Source organism: Aquarana catesbeiana, linkage group LG10, assembly GCF_042186555.1.
Source record: "Aquarana catesbeiana isolate 2022-GZ linkage group LG10, ASM4218655v1, whole genome shotgun sequence".
Classification (NCBI taxonomy): domain Eukaryota; kingdom Metazoa; phylum Chordata; class Amphibia; order Anura; family Ranidae; genus Aquarana; species Aquarana catesbeiana.
The window spans coordinates 160,499,496-160,517,600 of record NC_133333.1 but is presented as its reverse complement, the minus strand read 5'-3'; the positions used below and the strand labels follow the sequence as shown (position 1 = coordinate 160,517,600).

Below are 18,105 nucleotides of genomic sequence, written 5' to 3'. Positions count from 1 at the left end.
AGGACTGCTGCATAGCCAAGAGCAGTGGCAGCCTCTACAACTACATGGGTTTATTGATGCCAGAAAAACGCCCCAGTGGTATTTGAGTCCTTATCGTTTCTATTTTAAAATGAATTGGTTATTTGGCAAGGTGAGGGTTCACATATACCTGAGGCTCATTTACACTTGCTTCGGCTTTAACAAGGCTTTGGACAGGCTTTGTTAAAGCTCTCTGAATGCTAGTCAAAGCTCCTGTCACTAAATGGTTAGCTTACAGTCCTGTTTACACCTTGGTTTTGCTTTGCTTCAAAAATTATACCCCATGTAGCTTCAGCAGTGCTTCAAAGCATCTTCAAAGCCTCCATAGAAGTCTATGGCAAAGCCTCATCGAAGCCCCAAGCAAAAGCAGGTGTAAACAGGATTGTAAGCTAACCGTTTTATTTGGTGACAGGAGCTTGCTTTAACAAAGCCTGTCTGAAGCCCTGTTTTGAAGCAAGTGTAAGCTACCCCTTTTAAGTAAGTTTTTTTTTTTTTTTTTTTTTTTTTTTTTTTCTTTTTTTTTTTGTAAAGTGTGTTGAGGCAAAAAAAAACAAGCAGCACATCTCTGCAATACATACACATTGCCTTACCCCCTGCAAGTACAAAAGAGCTTTTAAGATTTTGTTCATTTTTGCAATTCTTTTTCTTTTCCATGATTCCCTTAGCTTGTAAAAGGACCCCCCCCCCCCCCCCCCCCCCCAACCCATGCATTTTCTGAAAGCACAGGACCAGTAGAATAAAAAGATGGTTCTATTGATATTTATATTTTTTCGATTCCATGATGGTGGTTGCACAGATGTTTAAAAATGCACAACATTTTTTATAAGTGCTCACAAACCCAGCATAAAAAAAAAATCTAAAAGCTGTGAGGAGTAGTGCTGATCAAAGCTATTTTTTAGCTTTAATTGGTGTGCTTGGCTAGCTGGAAGCCATTCTGTTCAGCTGTATGCCCTATGCCAGTAGCAGCGAAAGTACCAGTTGTGAGCTAATATGCAGGATTTAGGCTCGGTTTACACTGGTGTGATGTGGGAACCCTACGAATCCACTGCGGGTTCCCACATCACACCTGAATCGCACAGTGGTTCACACTGAGGTCTGCAAACCGCTGTGGGTATCGATGTAAAGTTAACGACCCCCCCCCAAATCGGATTGCAGTGTGAACTGTGGAATGATGCAGAAATCTGATCTCATCGGTGTCAACACCCATGCAATCCGATTCCAGGGCGGACCAAAAAAGGGTCCTGCACGATTTGAATGCGATTTTAGCCATACAATTTGTATAGCCGAAATCGCATCGCACAGACATGTGATCATCACAGCAATGCGGTTCGAATTATCACATGTGATGTCTGTGAACCGGATCTCATCATTCTGTGGTCCACAATAAAAACTAGGAGGTCTAAACAGACTGAAATAACACAGGAATGCAGAGGACACATGACAGCTCTGCCTTTTTTGAGGAGTTCAGCAGGTTTCCTTCCCACTTATCAAACAGATAACAAAGCCCTTTCAATATTATATTTAACAAACAAAATGAACAAATTAGAGTAGTTCATTGTTGGGGGTTACATAGACCTTTTTTAATTTTATTATTTTTTTTTTTTTTTTTTACTTTTTTTACCATGAGCAACTGTAATCCTCTCCTTTTTTTGTTTAATGCTTCTTTTAGTTTGCCCTTTCTTAAAAGGCTACTGTGGGATAGAAAAAAACATTGAGAAGTATTATGGGGCATGATTGAAAACCTGTGCAGAGATTATGGAGGTAGTGGCTGGAAGAAGGTATGCAGATCAAGAGTTTTGACTTCACTTTCTAAAGCCCTTTTCACACTTGTGCGACTTGTCCTGCGACTGCAAAGTTGCATGACAAGTCATCCCCCATGATTTCCAATGATAACCATCCATTTATGTGCGATTTCAAGTGGTGCCAACTTCCAAGTATTCCCTGTACTACTTTGGTCTGACTTTCATGTGAGTTGAGGTCCATAGACCTCAAGATTACACAGGCAATCCCTGAAATTGCGGTAAAATTGTGCAACTTTTAAGCCGTGGCAGTGTGAAAGGGGCCTAACCTGCATGCTTGTTTCTGATCAGCGACTGAGCATGTTTTAAAGCTAACTGCCAGAAAACTAGCATTCCTATTTGGTTCAGTAGTGACAGTCCCTGTCATTTTTCTGTACAGGTTTTTTGAAAATCTTTCCTAATGTGACTCTCACTACAGGGTCAAAATGAGAGGGGTTGTTTTTTTTTTCGTGTAGTGTAAAAAAAAAAAAAAATAAAATAGAACTTAACTAAAGCCGAGCAAGTGTTATTTTTCTATTTCTGTTAACAGGTAAAGCTGTCCAGCAAAAGTGGCAAACTTTGTAAACTGAAGCTCCATACCATAGCTAAAAGGTCCAGATACGTTATTCAAATAAAAGCCTGGGTGACAATCCAAAGAGTATCAAACGTGTTTTGGGCGTCCATAAATGTCGCAGTTGCTTTTGGCTGACAAGAGCTTTGCTTGTAATCCCAGTGGAAGAAATATCATAATATTAGTTCACAGTAGATGCGGTGCAAATTTGCTGTGGATTCCACACCATCAAAATCACAACCCGTTCATGCAAACTGATTGCAAAGTGTATGTTAACACTCCGAAATTGGTTTGCAAAACGCTGTGCGATCTTCAGAATTGCATGGATGTGACCAAAAAAGGATCCTGCACGAGTTTGGTGTCCCGCACCGCATCAGTTTGAGCTCAGCTTGAAGGTTCCGTTCACTTCTAGTTCATTCTCATGACTTTTAATCTCAAGCACTGATGAAGGGAGCATTTTTGGACCCCTAAAAACAATTGGCTACTCTTTAAAGTATTGGCATAATGTCATATTGCAACCTTTTTGCACTGAGTGGCGCTTCAAATTCCCATTTTGTCGCATTACACTATAAGCAATGGAGATTGGGGTGTAGAAAACCAATTCCCCAGGAACAAGATCACTTATATCAACAGATATTCAATACAAAATAAAAGAATCTTTACGGGTCCAGTGCTATTCTACTTTTCTCAGCAAAAGTGACACAGTGGTGCTTATCAACAGGGCATAGAGAATTCATGCTGCAGAACTCAAGGAATTAAATGGTGTGGGGGTCTTCACAAAGTAAGTTTACAAACTTCAAGATCATACAGGCTTGGTTCACACTGCCACGACTTAGGATCTGACTTGTGAGACCCCAAGTCACGACATGTGAAATCCCATGTTAGCCAATGAGGCCCCACTACCGTGACTTTGCCGTAGTTTCAAGAATACCTGTGTAAACTTGAGGTCTATGAACCTCAACTCTCATCACAGTCGTACCAAAGTAGTGCAGGGACTACTTTGAAGTTGCACAGATATGAATGGTACTCATTGGAAATCATGGGGTATGACTTGCCATGCTTTGCAGTCCCAAGTCGCACAAGTGTGAAAGGGGCCTGAGAGATGTCTTCATTTGCACTACTGAAGTCGCTCCGACTTTAGAAAAGGTTCCTGTATTACTTCAAGGTGTCTTCTATCTGACTTGTGCCCATAGACTTTAATGTAAGTCACATCCAAGTCAGATCATCATCTATATTTGATATGATTTTGGATTCGACATTACAGGAAGATTACCCAGGCATTCCCTGCGGTGTAGCCTCTCCCTCGCTTCAAAGTCACATTAAAGTAGTACTCGAGTCACATCAAGTCACCAGAAAATTGCCAGGAAGTCTGCTCTGTAAGTGAAACACGACTTGGAGTAATAGGAGTAGAATAGAAATAATTTACAGGGAGGACTTGAATATATATTACATTTTGACCTTTTGATATGCTTTAAGTGCTCACCCCACCTCCTGTCTCGCACACATTGGTGGTTCCAGCATTATAATGGGCAGCCATAATAACTGGCAGGAGGAGATGGAACAGCTCACAGCATTAACCAGAAAATACCAATATTTGAGTGCCTTGGGATTTGGTGCTTAAGAGCACTAAAAATAGCTTAGGAAAGTATGCGCGGACGCATCTAGGGCTTTACATTACAGGCAGTATCTTAAGGGGCCCTTTCACCCCCAAAAGCCATTAAAAAGGTGCTGTGTATGTGTGTGTATGTGTGTGTGTGTGTATGTATGTATGTATGTATGTATGTGTATGTATATATATATATATATATATATATATATATATATATATATATATATATATATATATATATATATATATATATATATATATATATATATATATATATATATATATATTTTAACAGGACACCATGTGTTGCGCCTGTGTCTTTTAGGTGCATTGTCGCAATGATTGGCAGTGCATATATGAATTGGGGTATTTGCCACAACACGATTGGTGTGACTAGGCCTTTTAGAGGACATAAAGTGAAGATTTTTATCACCTAAGGAATGTTTAGAGAGATTTGTTTACATAATGCCCAGAAAAATCTACTTTTTTATTTTTTTTTGTCTTTTAATTCCTCCTAAAAAATCGCAGTGAACTTCCTGATATGTGAATGTACCGAAGGCCTCCTAGCTGTATAAGCTCTGTTAGAGGCGCCACTCTGCCTGTGACTGTAAGTCTCATGAATTTAGAGTAAGATTTAATCAAATGAAAAATGTGCTGCTTGTTTAAGGTGTGTGTGTGTGTGTGTGTGTGTGTGTGTGTGTGTGTGTTTTTTTTTTTTTTTGTTTTTTTTTACAAGGATTTTTATTAGGGTTTTTCAATAATATTGAACAGCACAAGACCATGCAACACAAACCTGAGTACAAATAAGAAGGCAAAAAGGGAGTAAAAAGTAGGTCAAAATAAAGAGGTCACTGGCACAAATATAACTGATGGAGTGGATGTGACCAAGGCGTAGGAAAGCATATGCCAAGAGAACAGTCCTACTATGTGGAGTCTGCACCTCCTGTGCAACAAGCACAATCCGGGGGTAGAGATGACCTAAGTGCCGCTTGTCAGACCTGCAAACAGGAGGACTTAAGGAGCCCAAAAATGGGGAAAGAAGAACACAGTAGAATAGCAAAAGTAGGAGAGACAAAGTTTGGGGGGGGGGGGGGATTGGGAGCGGGTCCTGCAGGATACACCCACATGTCTGCATCTGAAGGCTGCATAAATTCCATGTAGAGCAGTGGTAGACAATCTCAGCCCTCCAGCTGTTTTGAAACTAAAAGAGCCATTGCAAGACCCTAACAATTGCAGGCATGATGGGGTTTGTAATTTTACCACAGCTGGAGGGCACACTTTAAAAAATGTAGCGCATGTGTCCTTCAGGATAGAGGTGAGCTTCTCGTGTACCTTGGTGCCCATGAGTAGTTTAACCTTGGCTAGCGTAAGAAGCTGCTGCCCCCAGGCTTTGGCCAAGGTCTGGTGAGTCGCCAGGAAAGCAAAACCCACAAGTTTCCTCTGGCTCATCAACAAAGCCATGATAGGCTTGTGTAGCATAGCCTCCCATGGATTACAGGCCAGGGGTGTATATTCAGCACAGCTCTAATCATAGTGTACACCTTGATCCAAAAGCGGATTGCTTTGGGGGCATGTCCACCAAATGTGGAGTAAGGTGCCACGCTCTCTGCAGCCCCATGAGCACATTGGTTACGTGCTGGGCAGGAACCGATAAATACGATTGGGGGGTCATGTACCAATGAGAGAGCAGTTTAAATGCATTCTCTTGTGCAAGAATATTCTGGGAGCACTTAAAGGAAGTGAACCAGATGTTCCAAGCAGCCTGATCCAGAGTCTTGCCCAGATCTGTTTCACATTTCCTCACCTACTGGAGTTTGCCATGGCTTGAAGCGTAAAGGTCTGAAATCAGACTGAGTACTGGTATCTAAGCAGGCCATGGATATTATGCATGATTTGAAGATGGTGCAAAGTTTCCAAGGCCAGTAGGTGCCAGTGCTCCCTCAAGTAGCTGAGGGATTTAATGCCATCAAATGTTAAGAGGTTGTAAACAAATAGTGCCTTAAAGTGTTCCTACTAGAGCTGTACGATTAATCGTTAAAAAATTGTGATCTCGATTCAACCCTCTTCACGATCTATATGCAGAATTTCCCTGATTCATTCATGTAACAAGTGTAGAGTTCTCTGCTCACTCAGCTGTCAAAAGAAAAAAACAGGCAGCCTGACACTGTCTAATAAACATTAACTTTTTTTTTTTTTTTTTTCTTTTTTTGATCAAAGGGATGAACTTTGGCCTGTAGCTGAGGGAAGTTTAACCACTTTAAAAACTAAGGCCCCTTTCACACGAGGTGGACTCCGCTTCCACGGAGTCCGCCTCGGTCCGCCGGCTCAGCGGGAGATCTCTCCGTTGATCTCCGCGGAGCCGGCGGATGACAGGTCCCTCTCTGCTCACTGAGTGGGGAGGGGCTTGTCAGCTGCTGCCTATGGAGGGATCGGATGAAAGCGGACAGCATGTCCGTTTTCATCAGATCTCACCCGATCCGCCAGCGACGGACCTGGACGTAGGGCCATCCGTCTGCTTTTAGCGGATCGGACTGGGTCGAATGTCAGCGGACATGTCTCCGCGGACATGTCTCCGCTGACATCTGTCGCTCCATAGGCTAACATGGAGCGCCCGTTCAGGTTCGCCGTCAAAACTGACAGGCGGACCTGTACGGTACGATCGTGTAAAAGGGGCCTAAACCTTTTTCTGACACTTGTTTCTTACAAAGATGAAATCTGTTTTTTTTTTTTGCTAGAAAATTGCTTGGAACCCCCAAACATTATACAAGTAAGAGTACATAGTACCCCTACTGGTTCAATAATAATAAGGGTAAAGTGTAAATAAACACACAGGTGACAAGTCCTTAAAGTGGTCCTAAAGGCAGAAGGTTATTTTACCATAATGCATTCAGATAAAAAAAACCTTTGTGCAGCAACCCCCCTAACACTTACCTGAGCCCCATCTCAATCCAGCGGTGTGCACAAGAGCCTCGGCTCTCCAGGGACCCTCTCCTCATTGGTGAGACAGCAGCGGGCACCGTTGGCACCCGATGCTGTCAATTAAAGTTAGTGAGCCAATGAGGGGAGAGAGAGTGAGCCGAGCCACAGCTGTGTCTGAATGGACAGAGCAGTGCCTCGGGAGCTCCCATAGCAAGCTGCTTGCTCTGGGGACACTGGGCTGCTCTGTGCAAAACCACTGCACAGAGCAGGTAAGTATAACAATGTGTTTTTTTTTTTTTTTTTTTAAACCTAGCCTTTAATATGACTAAAAAAAAAAAAAAAAAAAAAAAAAAAAAGTCACATGATGTACAGCTTTCCTCAATCATTTTTCCACAAAACCTCCATCACAGCATCTGCCAGAGGGAAAAAAATGTCTGAACTTCGTAACATGCCAGGTCTCCCTAATTCACTCCCCCTGAATGGCAGGTCCAGTACATTGACAGCTGATATAAACAAAGGGGCAGGGTCTCCCAGGTGACTATCTAAAGTTAGTTTTCTATTTAAAATACATTAATTTTGTTTGTTCAGCATGAAATGTATCTTAGTTATGTAGCACGAGGCTGTATAATCTACAGTATTTACATTTTTTTGGTAAACTCATTTAATGAATCCAAGCTCTGCTAGCTGAGATGACCTGCATTGATGCATTCACACAATGTCAGGGTAACCATGAGATGAACCAAAATTCAGGAATATTCCTTTATCCCATTGTTTTGCAAATCTATGTACACTGCAAACTGTATGATTGAATCAGTTCGGCTATCGCTGTTTTACTAACCTGACAGCTTATTATTCTAAATGGGGAAACCTTCATTTTGTTTGCAAATATTAACAATTTTAACTATCAGCAAGAATAAGTCCTTACATTTAAAGAGCACCTGTCATTTCTGATCCATCATGGCAGTGCCTGTTAGCGGGCATCCACTCACTGCCGCCACGTCCCTCACCTTATGTCACTGCCGCATCACTAAAGTGAATGGGACTGTCGGTGAGTCAACAGCGGGTCAAAGGAGGAGCCCCTGCAGGACAAATGACAGTTGCTCTTTAAAAAATGATTTAAATCAAATCCACCGTGTGTTCGTGTACACACATACTATATTGTCAAAAGTATTGGGATGCCTGCTTTTTCACGCAAATTAACTTTAAAGACATCCCAGTCTTAGTCCCTAGGGTTCAATATTGGGTTAGCCCACCCTTTGTAGCTGTAACAGCTTCAACTTTTCTGGGAAGGCTGTCCACAAGGTTTAGGAGTGTATCTATGGGAATGTTCCATTCTTCCAGAAGTGCATTTGTGCAGTTTGCTGACACCTTAAGAGTGCCCTTCACTGGAAATAAGGGTTCCAAGCCCAACCCCACAACATAATTCCCCTCCACCAAATGATTTGGATCAGTGCTCAAAGCAAGGTCCATAAAGACACGGATGAGCGAGTTTGGGGTGGAGGAATTTGACCGGCCTGCACTAAACACGATAGAACACCTTTCGGAGGAATTAGAGTGGAGACTGAGCCAGCCCTTCTCGTCCACATCAGCGCATACCTCAAAAATGTGCTTCTGGAAGAATGGTCAAACATTCCCATAGACACACTCCTAAACCTTGTTAACAGCCTTCGCTGAAGAGTTGAAGCTGTTATAGCTGCAAAGGGTGGGCCAACTCAATATTGAACCTTACAGACTAAGATTGGGATGCCATTAAAGTTCATGTGCGTGTAAAGGCAAGCGTCCTAATACTTTTGACAATATAGTATGTAAAGTATCTCACAAAAGAGTACAACCCTCACATTTTTGTAAACTTTTTTATTATACCTTTTCTTGTGACAACAGTGCAGAAATGACACTTTGCTACAATGTAAAGTAGTGAGTGTACAGCTTGTATAACAGTGTAAATTTGCTGTCCCCTCAAAACAACTCAAAACACAGCCATTAATGTCTAAACCTCTGGCAATAAAAGTGAGTACATCCCTAAGTGAAAATGTCCAAATTGGGCCCAATTAGCAAGTTCCCTCCCCGGTGTCATGTGACTCGTTACAAGGTCTCAGGTGTGAATGGGGAGCAGGTGTGTTAAATTTGGTGTTATCGCTCTCACTCTTTCATACTGGTCACTGGAAGTTCAACATGTCACCTAATAGCCAAAAACTCTGAGGAATCGAAAAAAAAGAACTTTTGCTCTACATAAAGATGGCCTAGGCTATGAGAAGATTGCCAAGACCCTGAAACTGAGCTACAGCACGGTGGTCAAGACCGGTCAAGGTGACAGGTTCCACCCAGAACAGGCCTCGTCATGGTCTACCAAAGAAGTTGAATGCACATGCTCAGCGTCATATCCAGAGGTTGTCTTTGGGAAATAGACGTATGAGTGCTGCCAGCATTACTGCAGAGGTTAAAGGGGTGGGGGGTCAGCCTATCAGTGCTCAGACCATATGCCGCACACTGCATCAAATTGGTCTCCATGGGTGTCGTCCCAGAAGGAAGCCTCTCTTAAAAATGATGAACAAGAAAGCCCACAAACAGTTTGCTGAAGACAAGCAGACTAAGGACATGGATTATTGGAACCATGTCCTGTGGTCTGATGAGACTAATATAAACTTATTCGGTTCAGATGGTGTCAAGCTTGTGTGGTGGCAACCAGGTGAGGAGTACAAAGACAAGTGTGTCTTGCCTACAGTCAAGCATGGTGGTGGGAGTGTCATGGTCTGGGGCTGCATGAGTGCTGCCGGTGTTCCATCGATATATGCCCTCCGTCAAAGTGTGCACGCATGCGCAGGATGGAGCCGTACTCCAGCTGATATGGCGATTAGCTGGAGTGACGTGTGCATGTGCCATGGTCACATCAGAGGAGGTATTTTTCGACGGGAGAGAATGTCACGGACACTATTAAAAGCTATTCACAGAGCTGAGGGACACCGTAGTTCTCATATTGTGCCTCGCTGTTGTGGGGCAGGGTTTCAGTCTGCTCAAGGTAGCCTTTTGTCAGTGTTTCACATCAGCTTTAGTGTCTTGATCAGCGCCTGTTGCCTGTGTCTAAGGGTGGGTTGCAAAACCCGCCCTTCAACAGCGAGGCATAATGTAACAACTACGGTGCCCCCCTCCACTCTGTGAATAGCTTTTAATTGTGCCCATGAAATTCCCCCTCCTGTCAAAATGCCTCCTGTGATGTGCGCATGCGCCATGGTCACGTCACTCCAGCTGATTGGCAAATCAGCTGGAGTGCGTCTCCGTCCTGCGCATGCGTGGGCACATATCGCTAGAACACCGGCACTTGGGAGCTACAGTTCATTGAGGGCACCATGAATGCCAGCATGTACTGTGACATACTGAACCAGAGCATGATCCCCTCCCTTCGGAGACTGGGCCGCAGGGCAGTATTTCAACATAACGACCCCAAACACCTCCGCGATGACCACTGCCTTGCTAAAGAAGCTGAGGGTAAAGATGGACTGGCCAAGCATGTCTCCAGACCTAAACCCTATTAAGCATCTGTGGGGCATCCTCATATGGAAGGTGGAGAAGAGCAAGGTCTCTAACATCCAGCAGCTCCGTGATTTCGTCATGGAGGAGTGGAAGAGAACTCCAGTGGCAACCTGTGAAGCTCTGGTGAACTCCATGCCCAAGAGGGTTAAAGTGGTTGTAAACCCACTTTGAAAAAAAAAAAAAAAAAAAAACCTAACACCAGCAAGACAAAGGCATAATGAGCTAGTATTCCTAGCATACTAGCTCATTATGTAATACTCACCTGAGATCAAAGCCCTCACTCCGGTGCCCGTACACAGGACCGGACAGCAACATCACTCCCGGGGGTTACTTCTGGGTACCGCGGCTCCGGCGCTGTGATTGACCGGAGCAGCGATGATGACATTCGCGCAGGACGGTACACGCACTCACTGCTTATGTGAGCATGTGCCGATGACGTTGGCACATGCAAATACAGGGGCTATCTCCTAAACAGTGCAGGTTTAGAAGATTATCCTGGGTAGCTGCAGGTAAGCCTTATTATAGGCTAACCTGTAGCAAAAAGTGGTCTGTAAGGGTTTACAACCACTTTAAGGCAGTGCTGGAAAATAATGGTGGCCACACAAAATATTGACACTTTGGGCCCAATTTGGACATTTTTCACTTGGGGGTGTACTCACTTTTGTTAGCAGTTTAGACGGCTGTGTTTGAGTTATTTTGAGGGGACAGCAAATTTACACTGTAAGGCCCCTTTTACACTGCAGCGACTTGAAAGTCTAGCGATTTTTGCAGCCACAATCTTGATTTTACCATGATTTTGCTGCAATTTCAAGGAATGCCTGTGTACACTGGTGGTCTATGGAACTAAAATCGCATCAGTCGGACCAAAGTAGTACAGCGACTACTTTGAAATCGCGGCCACTTGAAGTCGCACAGATATGAATGTTATTGATTGGGAATCATGGGGGTACAACTTGTCATGCGACTCATTTCCACAAGTGTGAAAGGGGCCTTATACAAGCTGTACACTCACTTCTTTACATTGTAGCAAAGTGTCATTTCTTCAGTGTTGTCACATGAAAAGATTATATCTATATCTAATTTATATACTTTTAGTTTGGGGGTTTTTTTTTTTTTTTTTTTTTTTTTTTTTTTTTGCCTTTTGGGGTTTTTAGCAAAGTTTTCTACTCCCCCACGCTTTGTATCTGATTTCTGGAAGGTCATATTTCTTGTGCTAGATACCATAAAGTGATTGTGTGGAAATGTTGCAGGAATGTGTGCTGTTGTACTGAACATACAGGTTTATACTGATTTAAAGTCTGATAATGGATAAATAACACTGCAGAGCAAATGCTGGGAAGAACTTGCCTTACTTGCTCTTTCCTGAAAATAATCATAATTATTACTTCATTAGAGTAGGTTGTGCAATTGCTTCTTACTGACTTTTGTTTCCAGTTTTGTAATGGTGAACTTTCATATAAACAGGTCATATGTACAGTGGATATAAAAAGTCTACACACCCCCTGTTAAAATGTCAGGTTTCTGTTATGTAAAAAAATGATACAAAGATAAATCATTTTCAGAACTTTTTCCACCTTTTTAATGTGACCTATAAACTGTACAACTCAGTTGAACAACAAACTGCAATCTTCTAGGTGGAGGGAAGTAAAAATAAACTATAATATGGTTGCATAAGTGTGCACACCCTTTCTTGAAGCACCCTTTGATTTTATTGCAGCATTCAGTCTTTTTGGGTATAAGTCAACATGGCACATCTTGACTTGGCAATGTTTGCCCACTCTCTGCAAAAACACGCCAAATCCATCAGTTTGCAAGGGCATCCCTGTGCACAGCCCTCTTCAGATCACCCCACAGATTTTCAATCGGATTCAGGTTTGGGCTCTGGCTGGGCCATTCCATGACTTTGTTAATTTGGATGTATGCTTTGGGTTGTTGTTATGCTGAAAGATGAAGTTCCTCATGTTCAGCTTTCTAGCAGAAGCCTGAAGGTTTTGTGCCAATATTGACTGGTATCTGAAACTGTTCATAATTCCCCCTACCTTGACTAAGGCCCCTGTTCCAGCTGAAGAAAAACAGCCCCAAAGCATGATGCTGCCACCACCATGCTTCACTGTGAATAAAAACAGCCCCAAAGCATGATGCTGCCACCACCATGTGGGTCTGGTGTTCTTTTGGTGATGTGCAATGTTTTTGCACCAAACATCTCTTGGAGTTATGGTCAAACCATACCATAACATGTTTTCCCACTTGCTTTTGGGAGACTTCAGATGTTTTTCAAAAGTTTAGCTGGGCTTGGATGTTTTTCTTAAGAAAAGGCTTCCGTCTTGCCGCTCTACCCCATTTCCCAGACATATGAAGAATATGGGAGTTTGTTGTCACATGTACCACACAGCCAGTACTTGCCAGATATTCCTGCAGCTCCTTTTAAAGTGATTGTAAACCGTCTTCCTGTTTTTATTTTTTTTAAAATGACAAACATGTCATACTTCCACTATGCAGCTAGTTTTGCACAGAGTGGCCCCGATCATCCTCTTCTGGGGTCCATCGGCAGCTCTCGCGGCTCCTCCTTGCATCAGATAACCCCCCTAGGAGAAGCGCTCTCCTGGGGGTTACCTTGCGGGCGTGCTCAAGTCCAGCATTTGCATCCATAGACACAAATGTCCGACTTGGCCCTGCCCCCCGCATCATTGGATTTGATTGAGAGCAGCAGGAGCCAATGCCTGTGCTGCCATAAATCCTATCCAATCAAGAGCCGGGGCCCTGTGCAGAGAGGGAGAGCGTGTCTCCACCAAGGGAATTACAGGGCTCAGGTAAGTAAAACGGGGGGGGCTCCGGGGCCGGTCACTGCCAGAAGTTTTTTCACCATAATGCATAGGGTGTAAAACACGAGGGTTTACAACCCCTTTAATGTTGCTGTAGGCCTCTTGGCAGCCTCCCTGACCAGTTTTTGTCTCGTCTTTTTATCAATTTTGGAGCGACGTCCAGTTCTTGGTAATGTCACTGTTGTGCCATATTTTCTCCACTTGGTGACTGTCTTCACTGTGTTCCATGGTATATCTAATGCCTGGGAAATTCTTTTGTACCCTTCTCCTAACTGATAACTTTTAACAATGAGATCCCTCTGATGCTTTGGAAGCTCTCTGTGGACCATGGCTTTTGCTGTAGAATTTCACTAAGAAAATGTCAGGAAAGACCTACTAGAACAGCTGAACTTTTATTTGGGGTTAATCAGAGGCACTTTAAATGATGCCACGTGTGTACTGACTCCTATTTAACATGAGTTTGAATGTGATTGCTTAATTCTGAACACAGCTACATCCCCAATTATAAGAGGGTGTGCACACTTATGCAACCACATTATTTTAGTTTTATATTTTTACACCCCCCCCCCCCCCCAAAAAAAAAAAAAAAAAAAAAAGTTTTAGTTTGTTTTTTCAATTGAGTTGTACAGTTTATAGGTCACATTAAAGGTGGAAAGTTCTGGAATGATTTCTTTGTCATTTTTTTACATCACAGAGACCTGACATTTTAACAGGGGTGCATAGACTTTTTATACCCACTGTAAGCACCTTACCACTGTTAGAAATCCTCACACCTTGTTCTGGATATATGGTTGGGGTGTGTGTGTGTAATGTTGGATAGTGATCTTTTGCCGTCTTGAGTTTTTGCATGTCTATACAAACAATTTAGAAGCATATTTCAGGTGTTTTACATGTCTGTTCATGCTTTAGGCGTTTTTTGTTTTAGCCAATAGAAAGCACTAGGGGGGAGCATTTCAGATGTTTTATAGTGCCAAAAATGATCAAATCTACCTTTTTTAAAAGTAACTTGTGTAGCTTTTGGAGCATAATACCCAGTACACACGATCAGAAAATCGGGCAAAAAAATACCGCTTTTGGAGCGATCGTACGATAATCTGATCATTGGTACACAGCTTTTGAAAGCTAGTTAACAACAGTTCATGTGAAATTATCCAAAGGGACAAATTTTTCTTGTACAATACCCTAACAAATAACTTAATCAGTACAGAGCATTACATTAGGAGAGCATTTAATCAGAGAACCTAATACATGAACATGTCGCTGCAAGAAGCACATAGTTGTTAAACATATAGCAAGCTAAAAGTCCATTAGTGATGGTGTTCCCAACACCAAAAATGCTTTTAAATGAAGCTTCTAGTTCTTCCACCACAGGTGCTCAATGGAAAGGTGGCAACTCACCACAGGTGTTTGACCACTCTTTAGGGTAGGTCAAAATGTGCATTTGGAATACCAAATTGATTCCTACTGCCAACACTACTCCGCTCCAGTGGACCCTCCGGATGAAGCTAGGGCGTAAAAATCTACTCCACGGGAGACGAGAGAGAAAGTTTCATAGTGTAGTAATATTTAATAAAATTTAAAAGCAATGACAAGGTAGTAGATTGCACTCGCATGTAAAAGTGCTTGGCACTAGGTAAACCAGCGTGTGCGGGTCTGGCCAGTTCCTAACTCAGTAGCTTGCGTTCCGTCCGCGTCCCACTCGTTGGGGTAAAGCCTGGTGTGGGGTGACTAATTCTTTGCTCCGACGTATGTTTTGCTGTGAATGGTGTCTTCAGGAAGCAGGGTGGATTTAATTTTAATCAAGTAGATTTTTAAATCTCAATTTAAATCGCTAATAAAAAGGCTTGATTTAAATCAACTCAATTTTTAAATCATAATTTTTAAAGAGCAACTGTCATCTGTCCCGCAGGGGCTCCTCCTCTGACCCGCAGTTTACTCACCAACAGTCCTATTCACTTTAATGGGATGGCTGGTGATGCGGCAGTGACAAAACAAGGTGAGGGACGTGGTGGCAGCAGGTAAGTGGATGCCCGCTAACAGGCGGCGCCATGATGGATCATAAATGACAGGTGCTCTTTATATGCAAGGACTTATTCTTGCTTGTTAGAATCTTTATTCTTTGCAAACAAAATGAAGGTTTCCTATTTAGAGTAAGCTGTCATGTTAGTAAAACAGCGATATCGCAACCAATTCAGTCATACAGTTTTCTGGTGAGCGTTTCCACTGCAAGTGGGACCACAAGGGGCCATACAGGGTTTAGAAAAAAATGCCTCAGCATAGCACAGCAGAGGGTTTTCTGTCAGCCAATCAGTGGAATGTATCATGTGAAGCCAGTAGCTCCGCCCTAACCGAACCGTTCCATTTTCTATGGCCCCACATCTGAAGCAGGACCCTGAATGGAGCGGTACGGTTCAGTTGTATGGGCTGCTTTCATAATGGAAACACCCAAAATAGCGTACCAAACCGATCCGCTCAGTGAAAACGAGGTATTAGACTGCGTCCACCGCTTGCTTCCGGTTGTCTCTTCCTGGGTGTGGAATGCAAACATCACGCAGTGACACGTTTTTTTTTCATCATGAAAAGTGTGTGTGTATAGTAGGGGTGCAACGGATCGTCGCTTATCCGTGATCCGAACGGTTCAGCCTGTTTGGATTGGCACACATGCGCTCTGCGGAGCGTGCCGCCGCCTCGACCTTAGGAAAGGCCGCAGGTTCGGCCTAGCTCCGGAGCGGTGCCCATCTTGGTACACCCGGCGGCCGTTTACCACGTGATCGCTCCATTAAATGATGGAGCGATCACTCGTATCCTCTCTCCCCTCTGTGTACTGAAACATCCTCTCATGTGCTCTAAAACACTCCACCAGATCTATTGGAGCATTCTGGGCCTTTAGACACCATGCCTCTGTCGCCCCAACTCTGTTCATTTTTAAACGTTTTATTAGGTGCATGTTCAATATTTTGCTGATGCAGCTTTCGGCCACAAGTTTTCGTAGATTCATTCTGAACCTGGCCTTTTTACCCCTCCTTGTTTTTTGGGCCTCTTAGCAAGGTTCTGTTGCCTAGTTGTTGCCCATACAGTACACATTCCTCCTCCCAAATTCTTTAGATTGAGAGTTGGGTAGGCCTTTAGGGGGAGACACCCCAAGAGAGCATGTGCTCAAAAGCTTACCAATGTCTAGTCTCCTGAATGTCAATGTACGAAGCTATTACCCATGGTATATGAATAAGTTGCCTGTGTCCTCTACTGTGCGCTAAGATTTTGAATTTACAGCAAGTCAAAAATCCACTTTTTAGGAGTAGTATTTTGCCTTAAAGTTGAGTTGTGGTCTAACAAATTTACACTCCAAACATTTTTTTGTTTGCTTTTCTTGATATAACTATAACATAAAGGTGTGTGTGCACAATGATTACAAATGTTAGAAAAACTGATAACAGATTGAAACAATCAGTTTTATTGCTCCTTAATAATTAACCTGACCACTGAAACTCAAATCTGTTGCTGTTTGCTGCTATTGGTCTGTTGTAGGCCTCATGTACACTGCTGCTGGTAAACGGACATTTAGGAGCAGTTGGGCGTTTATTTCAGCTGCCCCTGAACTCTCCTCTGTTATCAGTACATGTACACAGGGTCGTTTATAGTCGTTTCTAGGTAGTTGCGTTTAGAAGCATTTTTGGAACGCAATGAGTTCAGACAGATGTTCAGAGGCATTTGAAATGCCAAATGCCTGTAACAGCTTGTAAATGTGGTCATGTTTGTTTTTTCATTTTAACCAAAAAAAAAAGTTTGTAAACACAGCTAAACTGACGTTTTTAGATGCAGGTTTCTAGCTGTTAAGTCGTTCAGTGGATGTAAACCTGATTCATGAAATTTGACCTAAGCACATATATCTGTAGTGTTTTCTTATCTCTTTCCAAAGCCCTGAGTCCATTGTGGTTCTGCTGTTTTGTTGCTCTGTTATCAGCATGATAACTTCTGACAAGTTCTCTGTCAACCAAGATCAAACAAGCCTGAGATTTGTGTTGAGGGAGGTTGCTATAAATTATCAAGAGCTGGTCTTGTCACAGCTCTGCGAGTCTCTGCCTATGTGGAGGGGTTGTGTGCCCCTTTACTCCAGTCAGCTGTCTTGGCTGTATGCTAAGAATCCATTCCCAGTGCTGACCAGGAAGAGACAGTCTCTTATACTATGTGCACTTTCTAAAGAATATATATGGCTAAAGACAGCAGATATACAAAAAACTTTTATGTAGGGAGATTTGTTTCATCTCTGTATATCATCTGAGGCTGTTCCCTTCACTAGGTATATGAGGGTTTACACCCACTTTAAGTGATAAATATATACAGTATGTGTGTTGTAGGGTGCTCCTTCTTCATTTTTTTTTTTTTTTTTCTGCCTTTTTTTTCACATGTTCTCATCCTGAATCTCATTCTTCTTTTTATCTTTTTTTTTCCTTTACTAGGCATGTATAGATGAAAACCTGGAGGTGGTGGAGTTCCTAGTAAATCACGGTGCCAATGTGAATCAGGCTGATAATGAGGGATGGACGCCTCTACATGTTGCAGCCTCTTGTGGTTATATGGAAATAGCAGAGTGAGTAAATGAACAACATTTTATACTGTGGATATAAAAAGTATACACACCCCAAATGGATTTGACCTACTATAGGGAGGCCGTAGAGGCCGCATACAACAGCCTCACCCAGGCAATAAAGGTATCTCCCAATCCAAAGCATTTTAGCACCTCCCACAGGTAAGGCCATTTGACACTGTCGAAGGCCTTAGCTGCATCTGATAGAATTACTCTCTGGCCTGGATTGTCGACAGGCAGCTGGAGTTTGAGAAACAATGATAACAGTTTTAATT

The 18,105-nt window shown here is 42.7% G+C and overlaps 1 protein-coding gene across 2 annotated transcripts in view; it reads left to right on the top strand.

Moving 5' to 3' along the window:
- PPP1R12C (protein phosphatase 1 regulatory subunit 12C) overlaps positions 1-18,105 on the top strand; it is a 243,257-nt gene that overhangs the window by 31,568 nt on the left and 193,584 nt on the right. For both annotated transcript variants that reach the window (XM_073602853.1, XM_073602852.1), the window contains exon 2: positions 17,703-17,833. In XM_073602853.1, the coding sequence (XP_073458954.1) occupies positions 17,703-17,833 (131 nt within the window). The remainder of the gene's footprint in view (positions 1-17,702; positions 17,834-18,105) is intronic.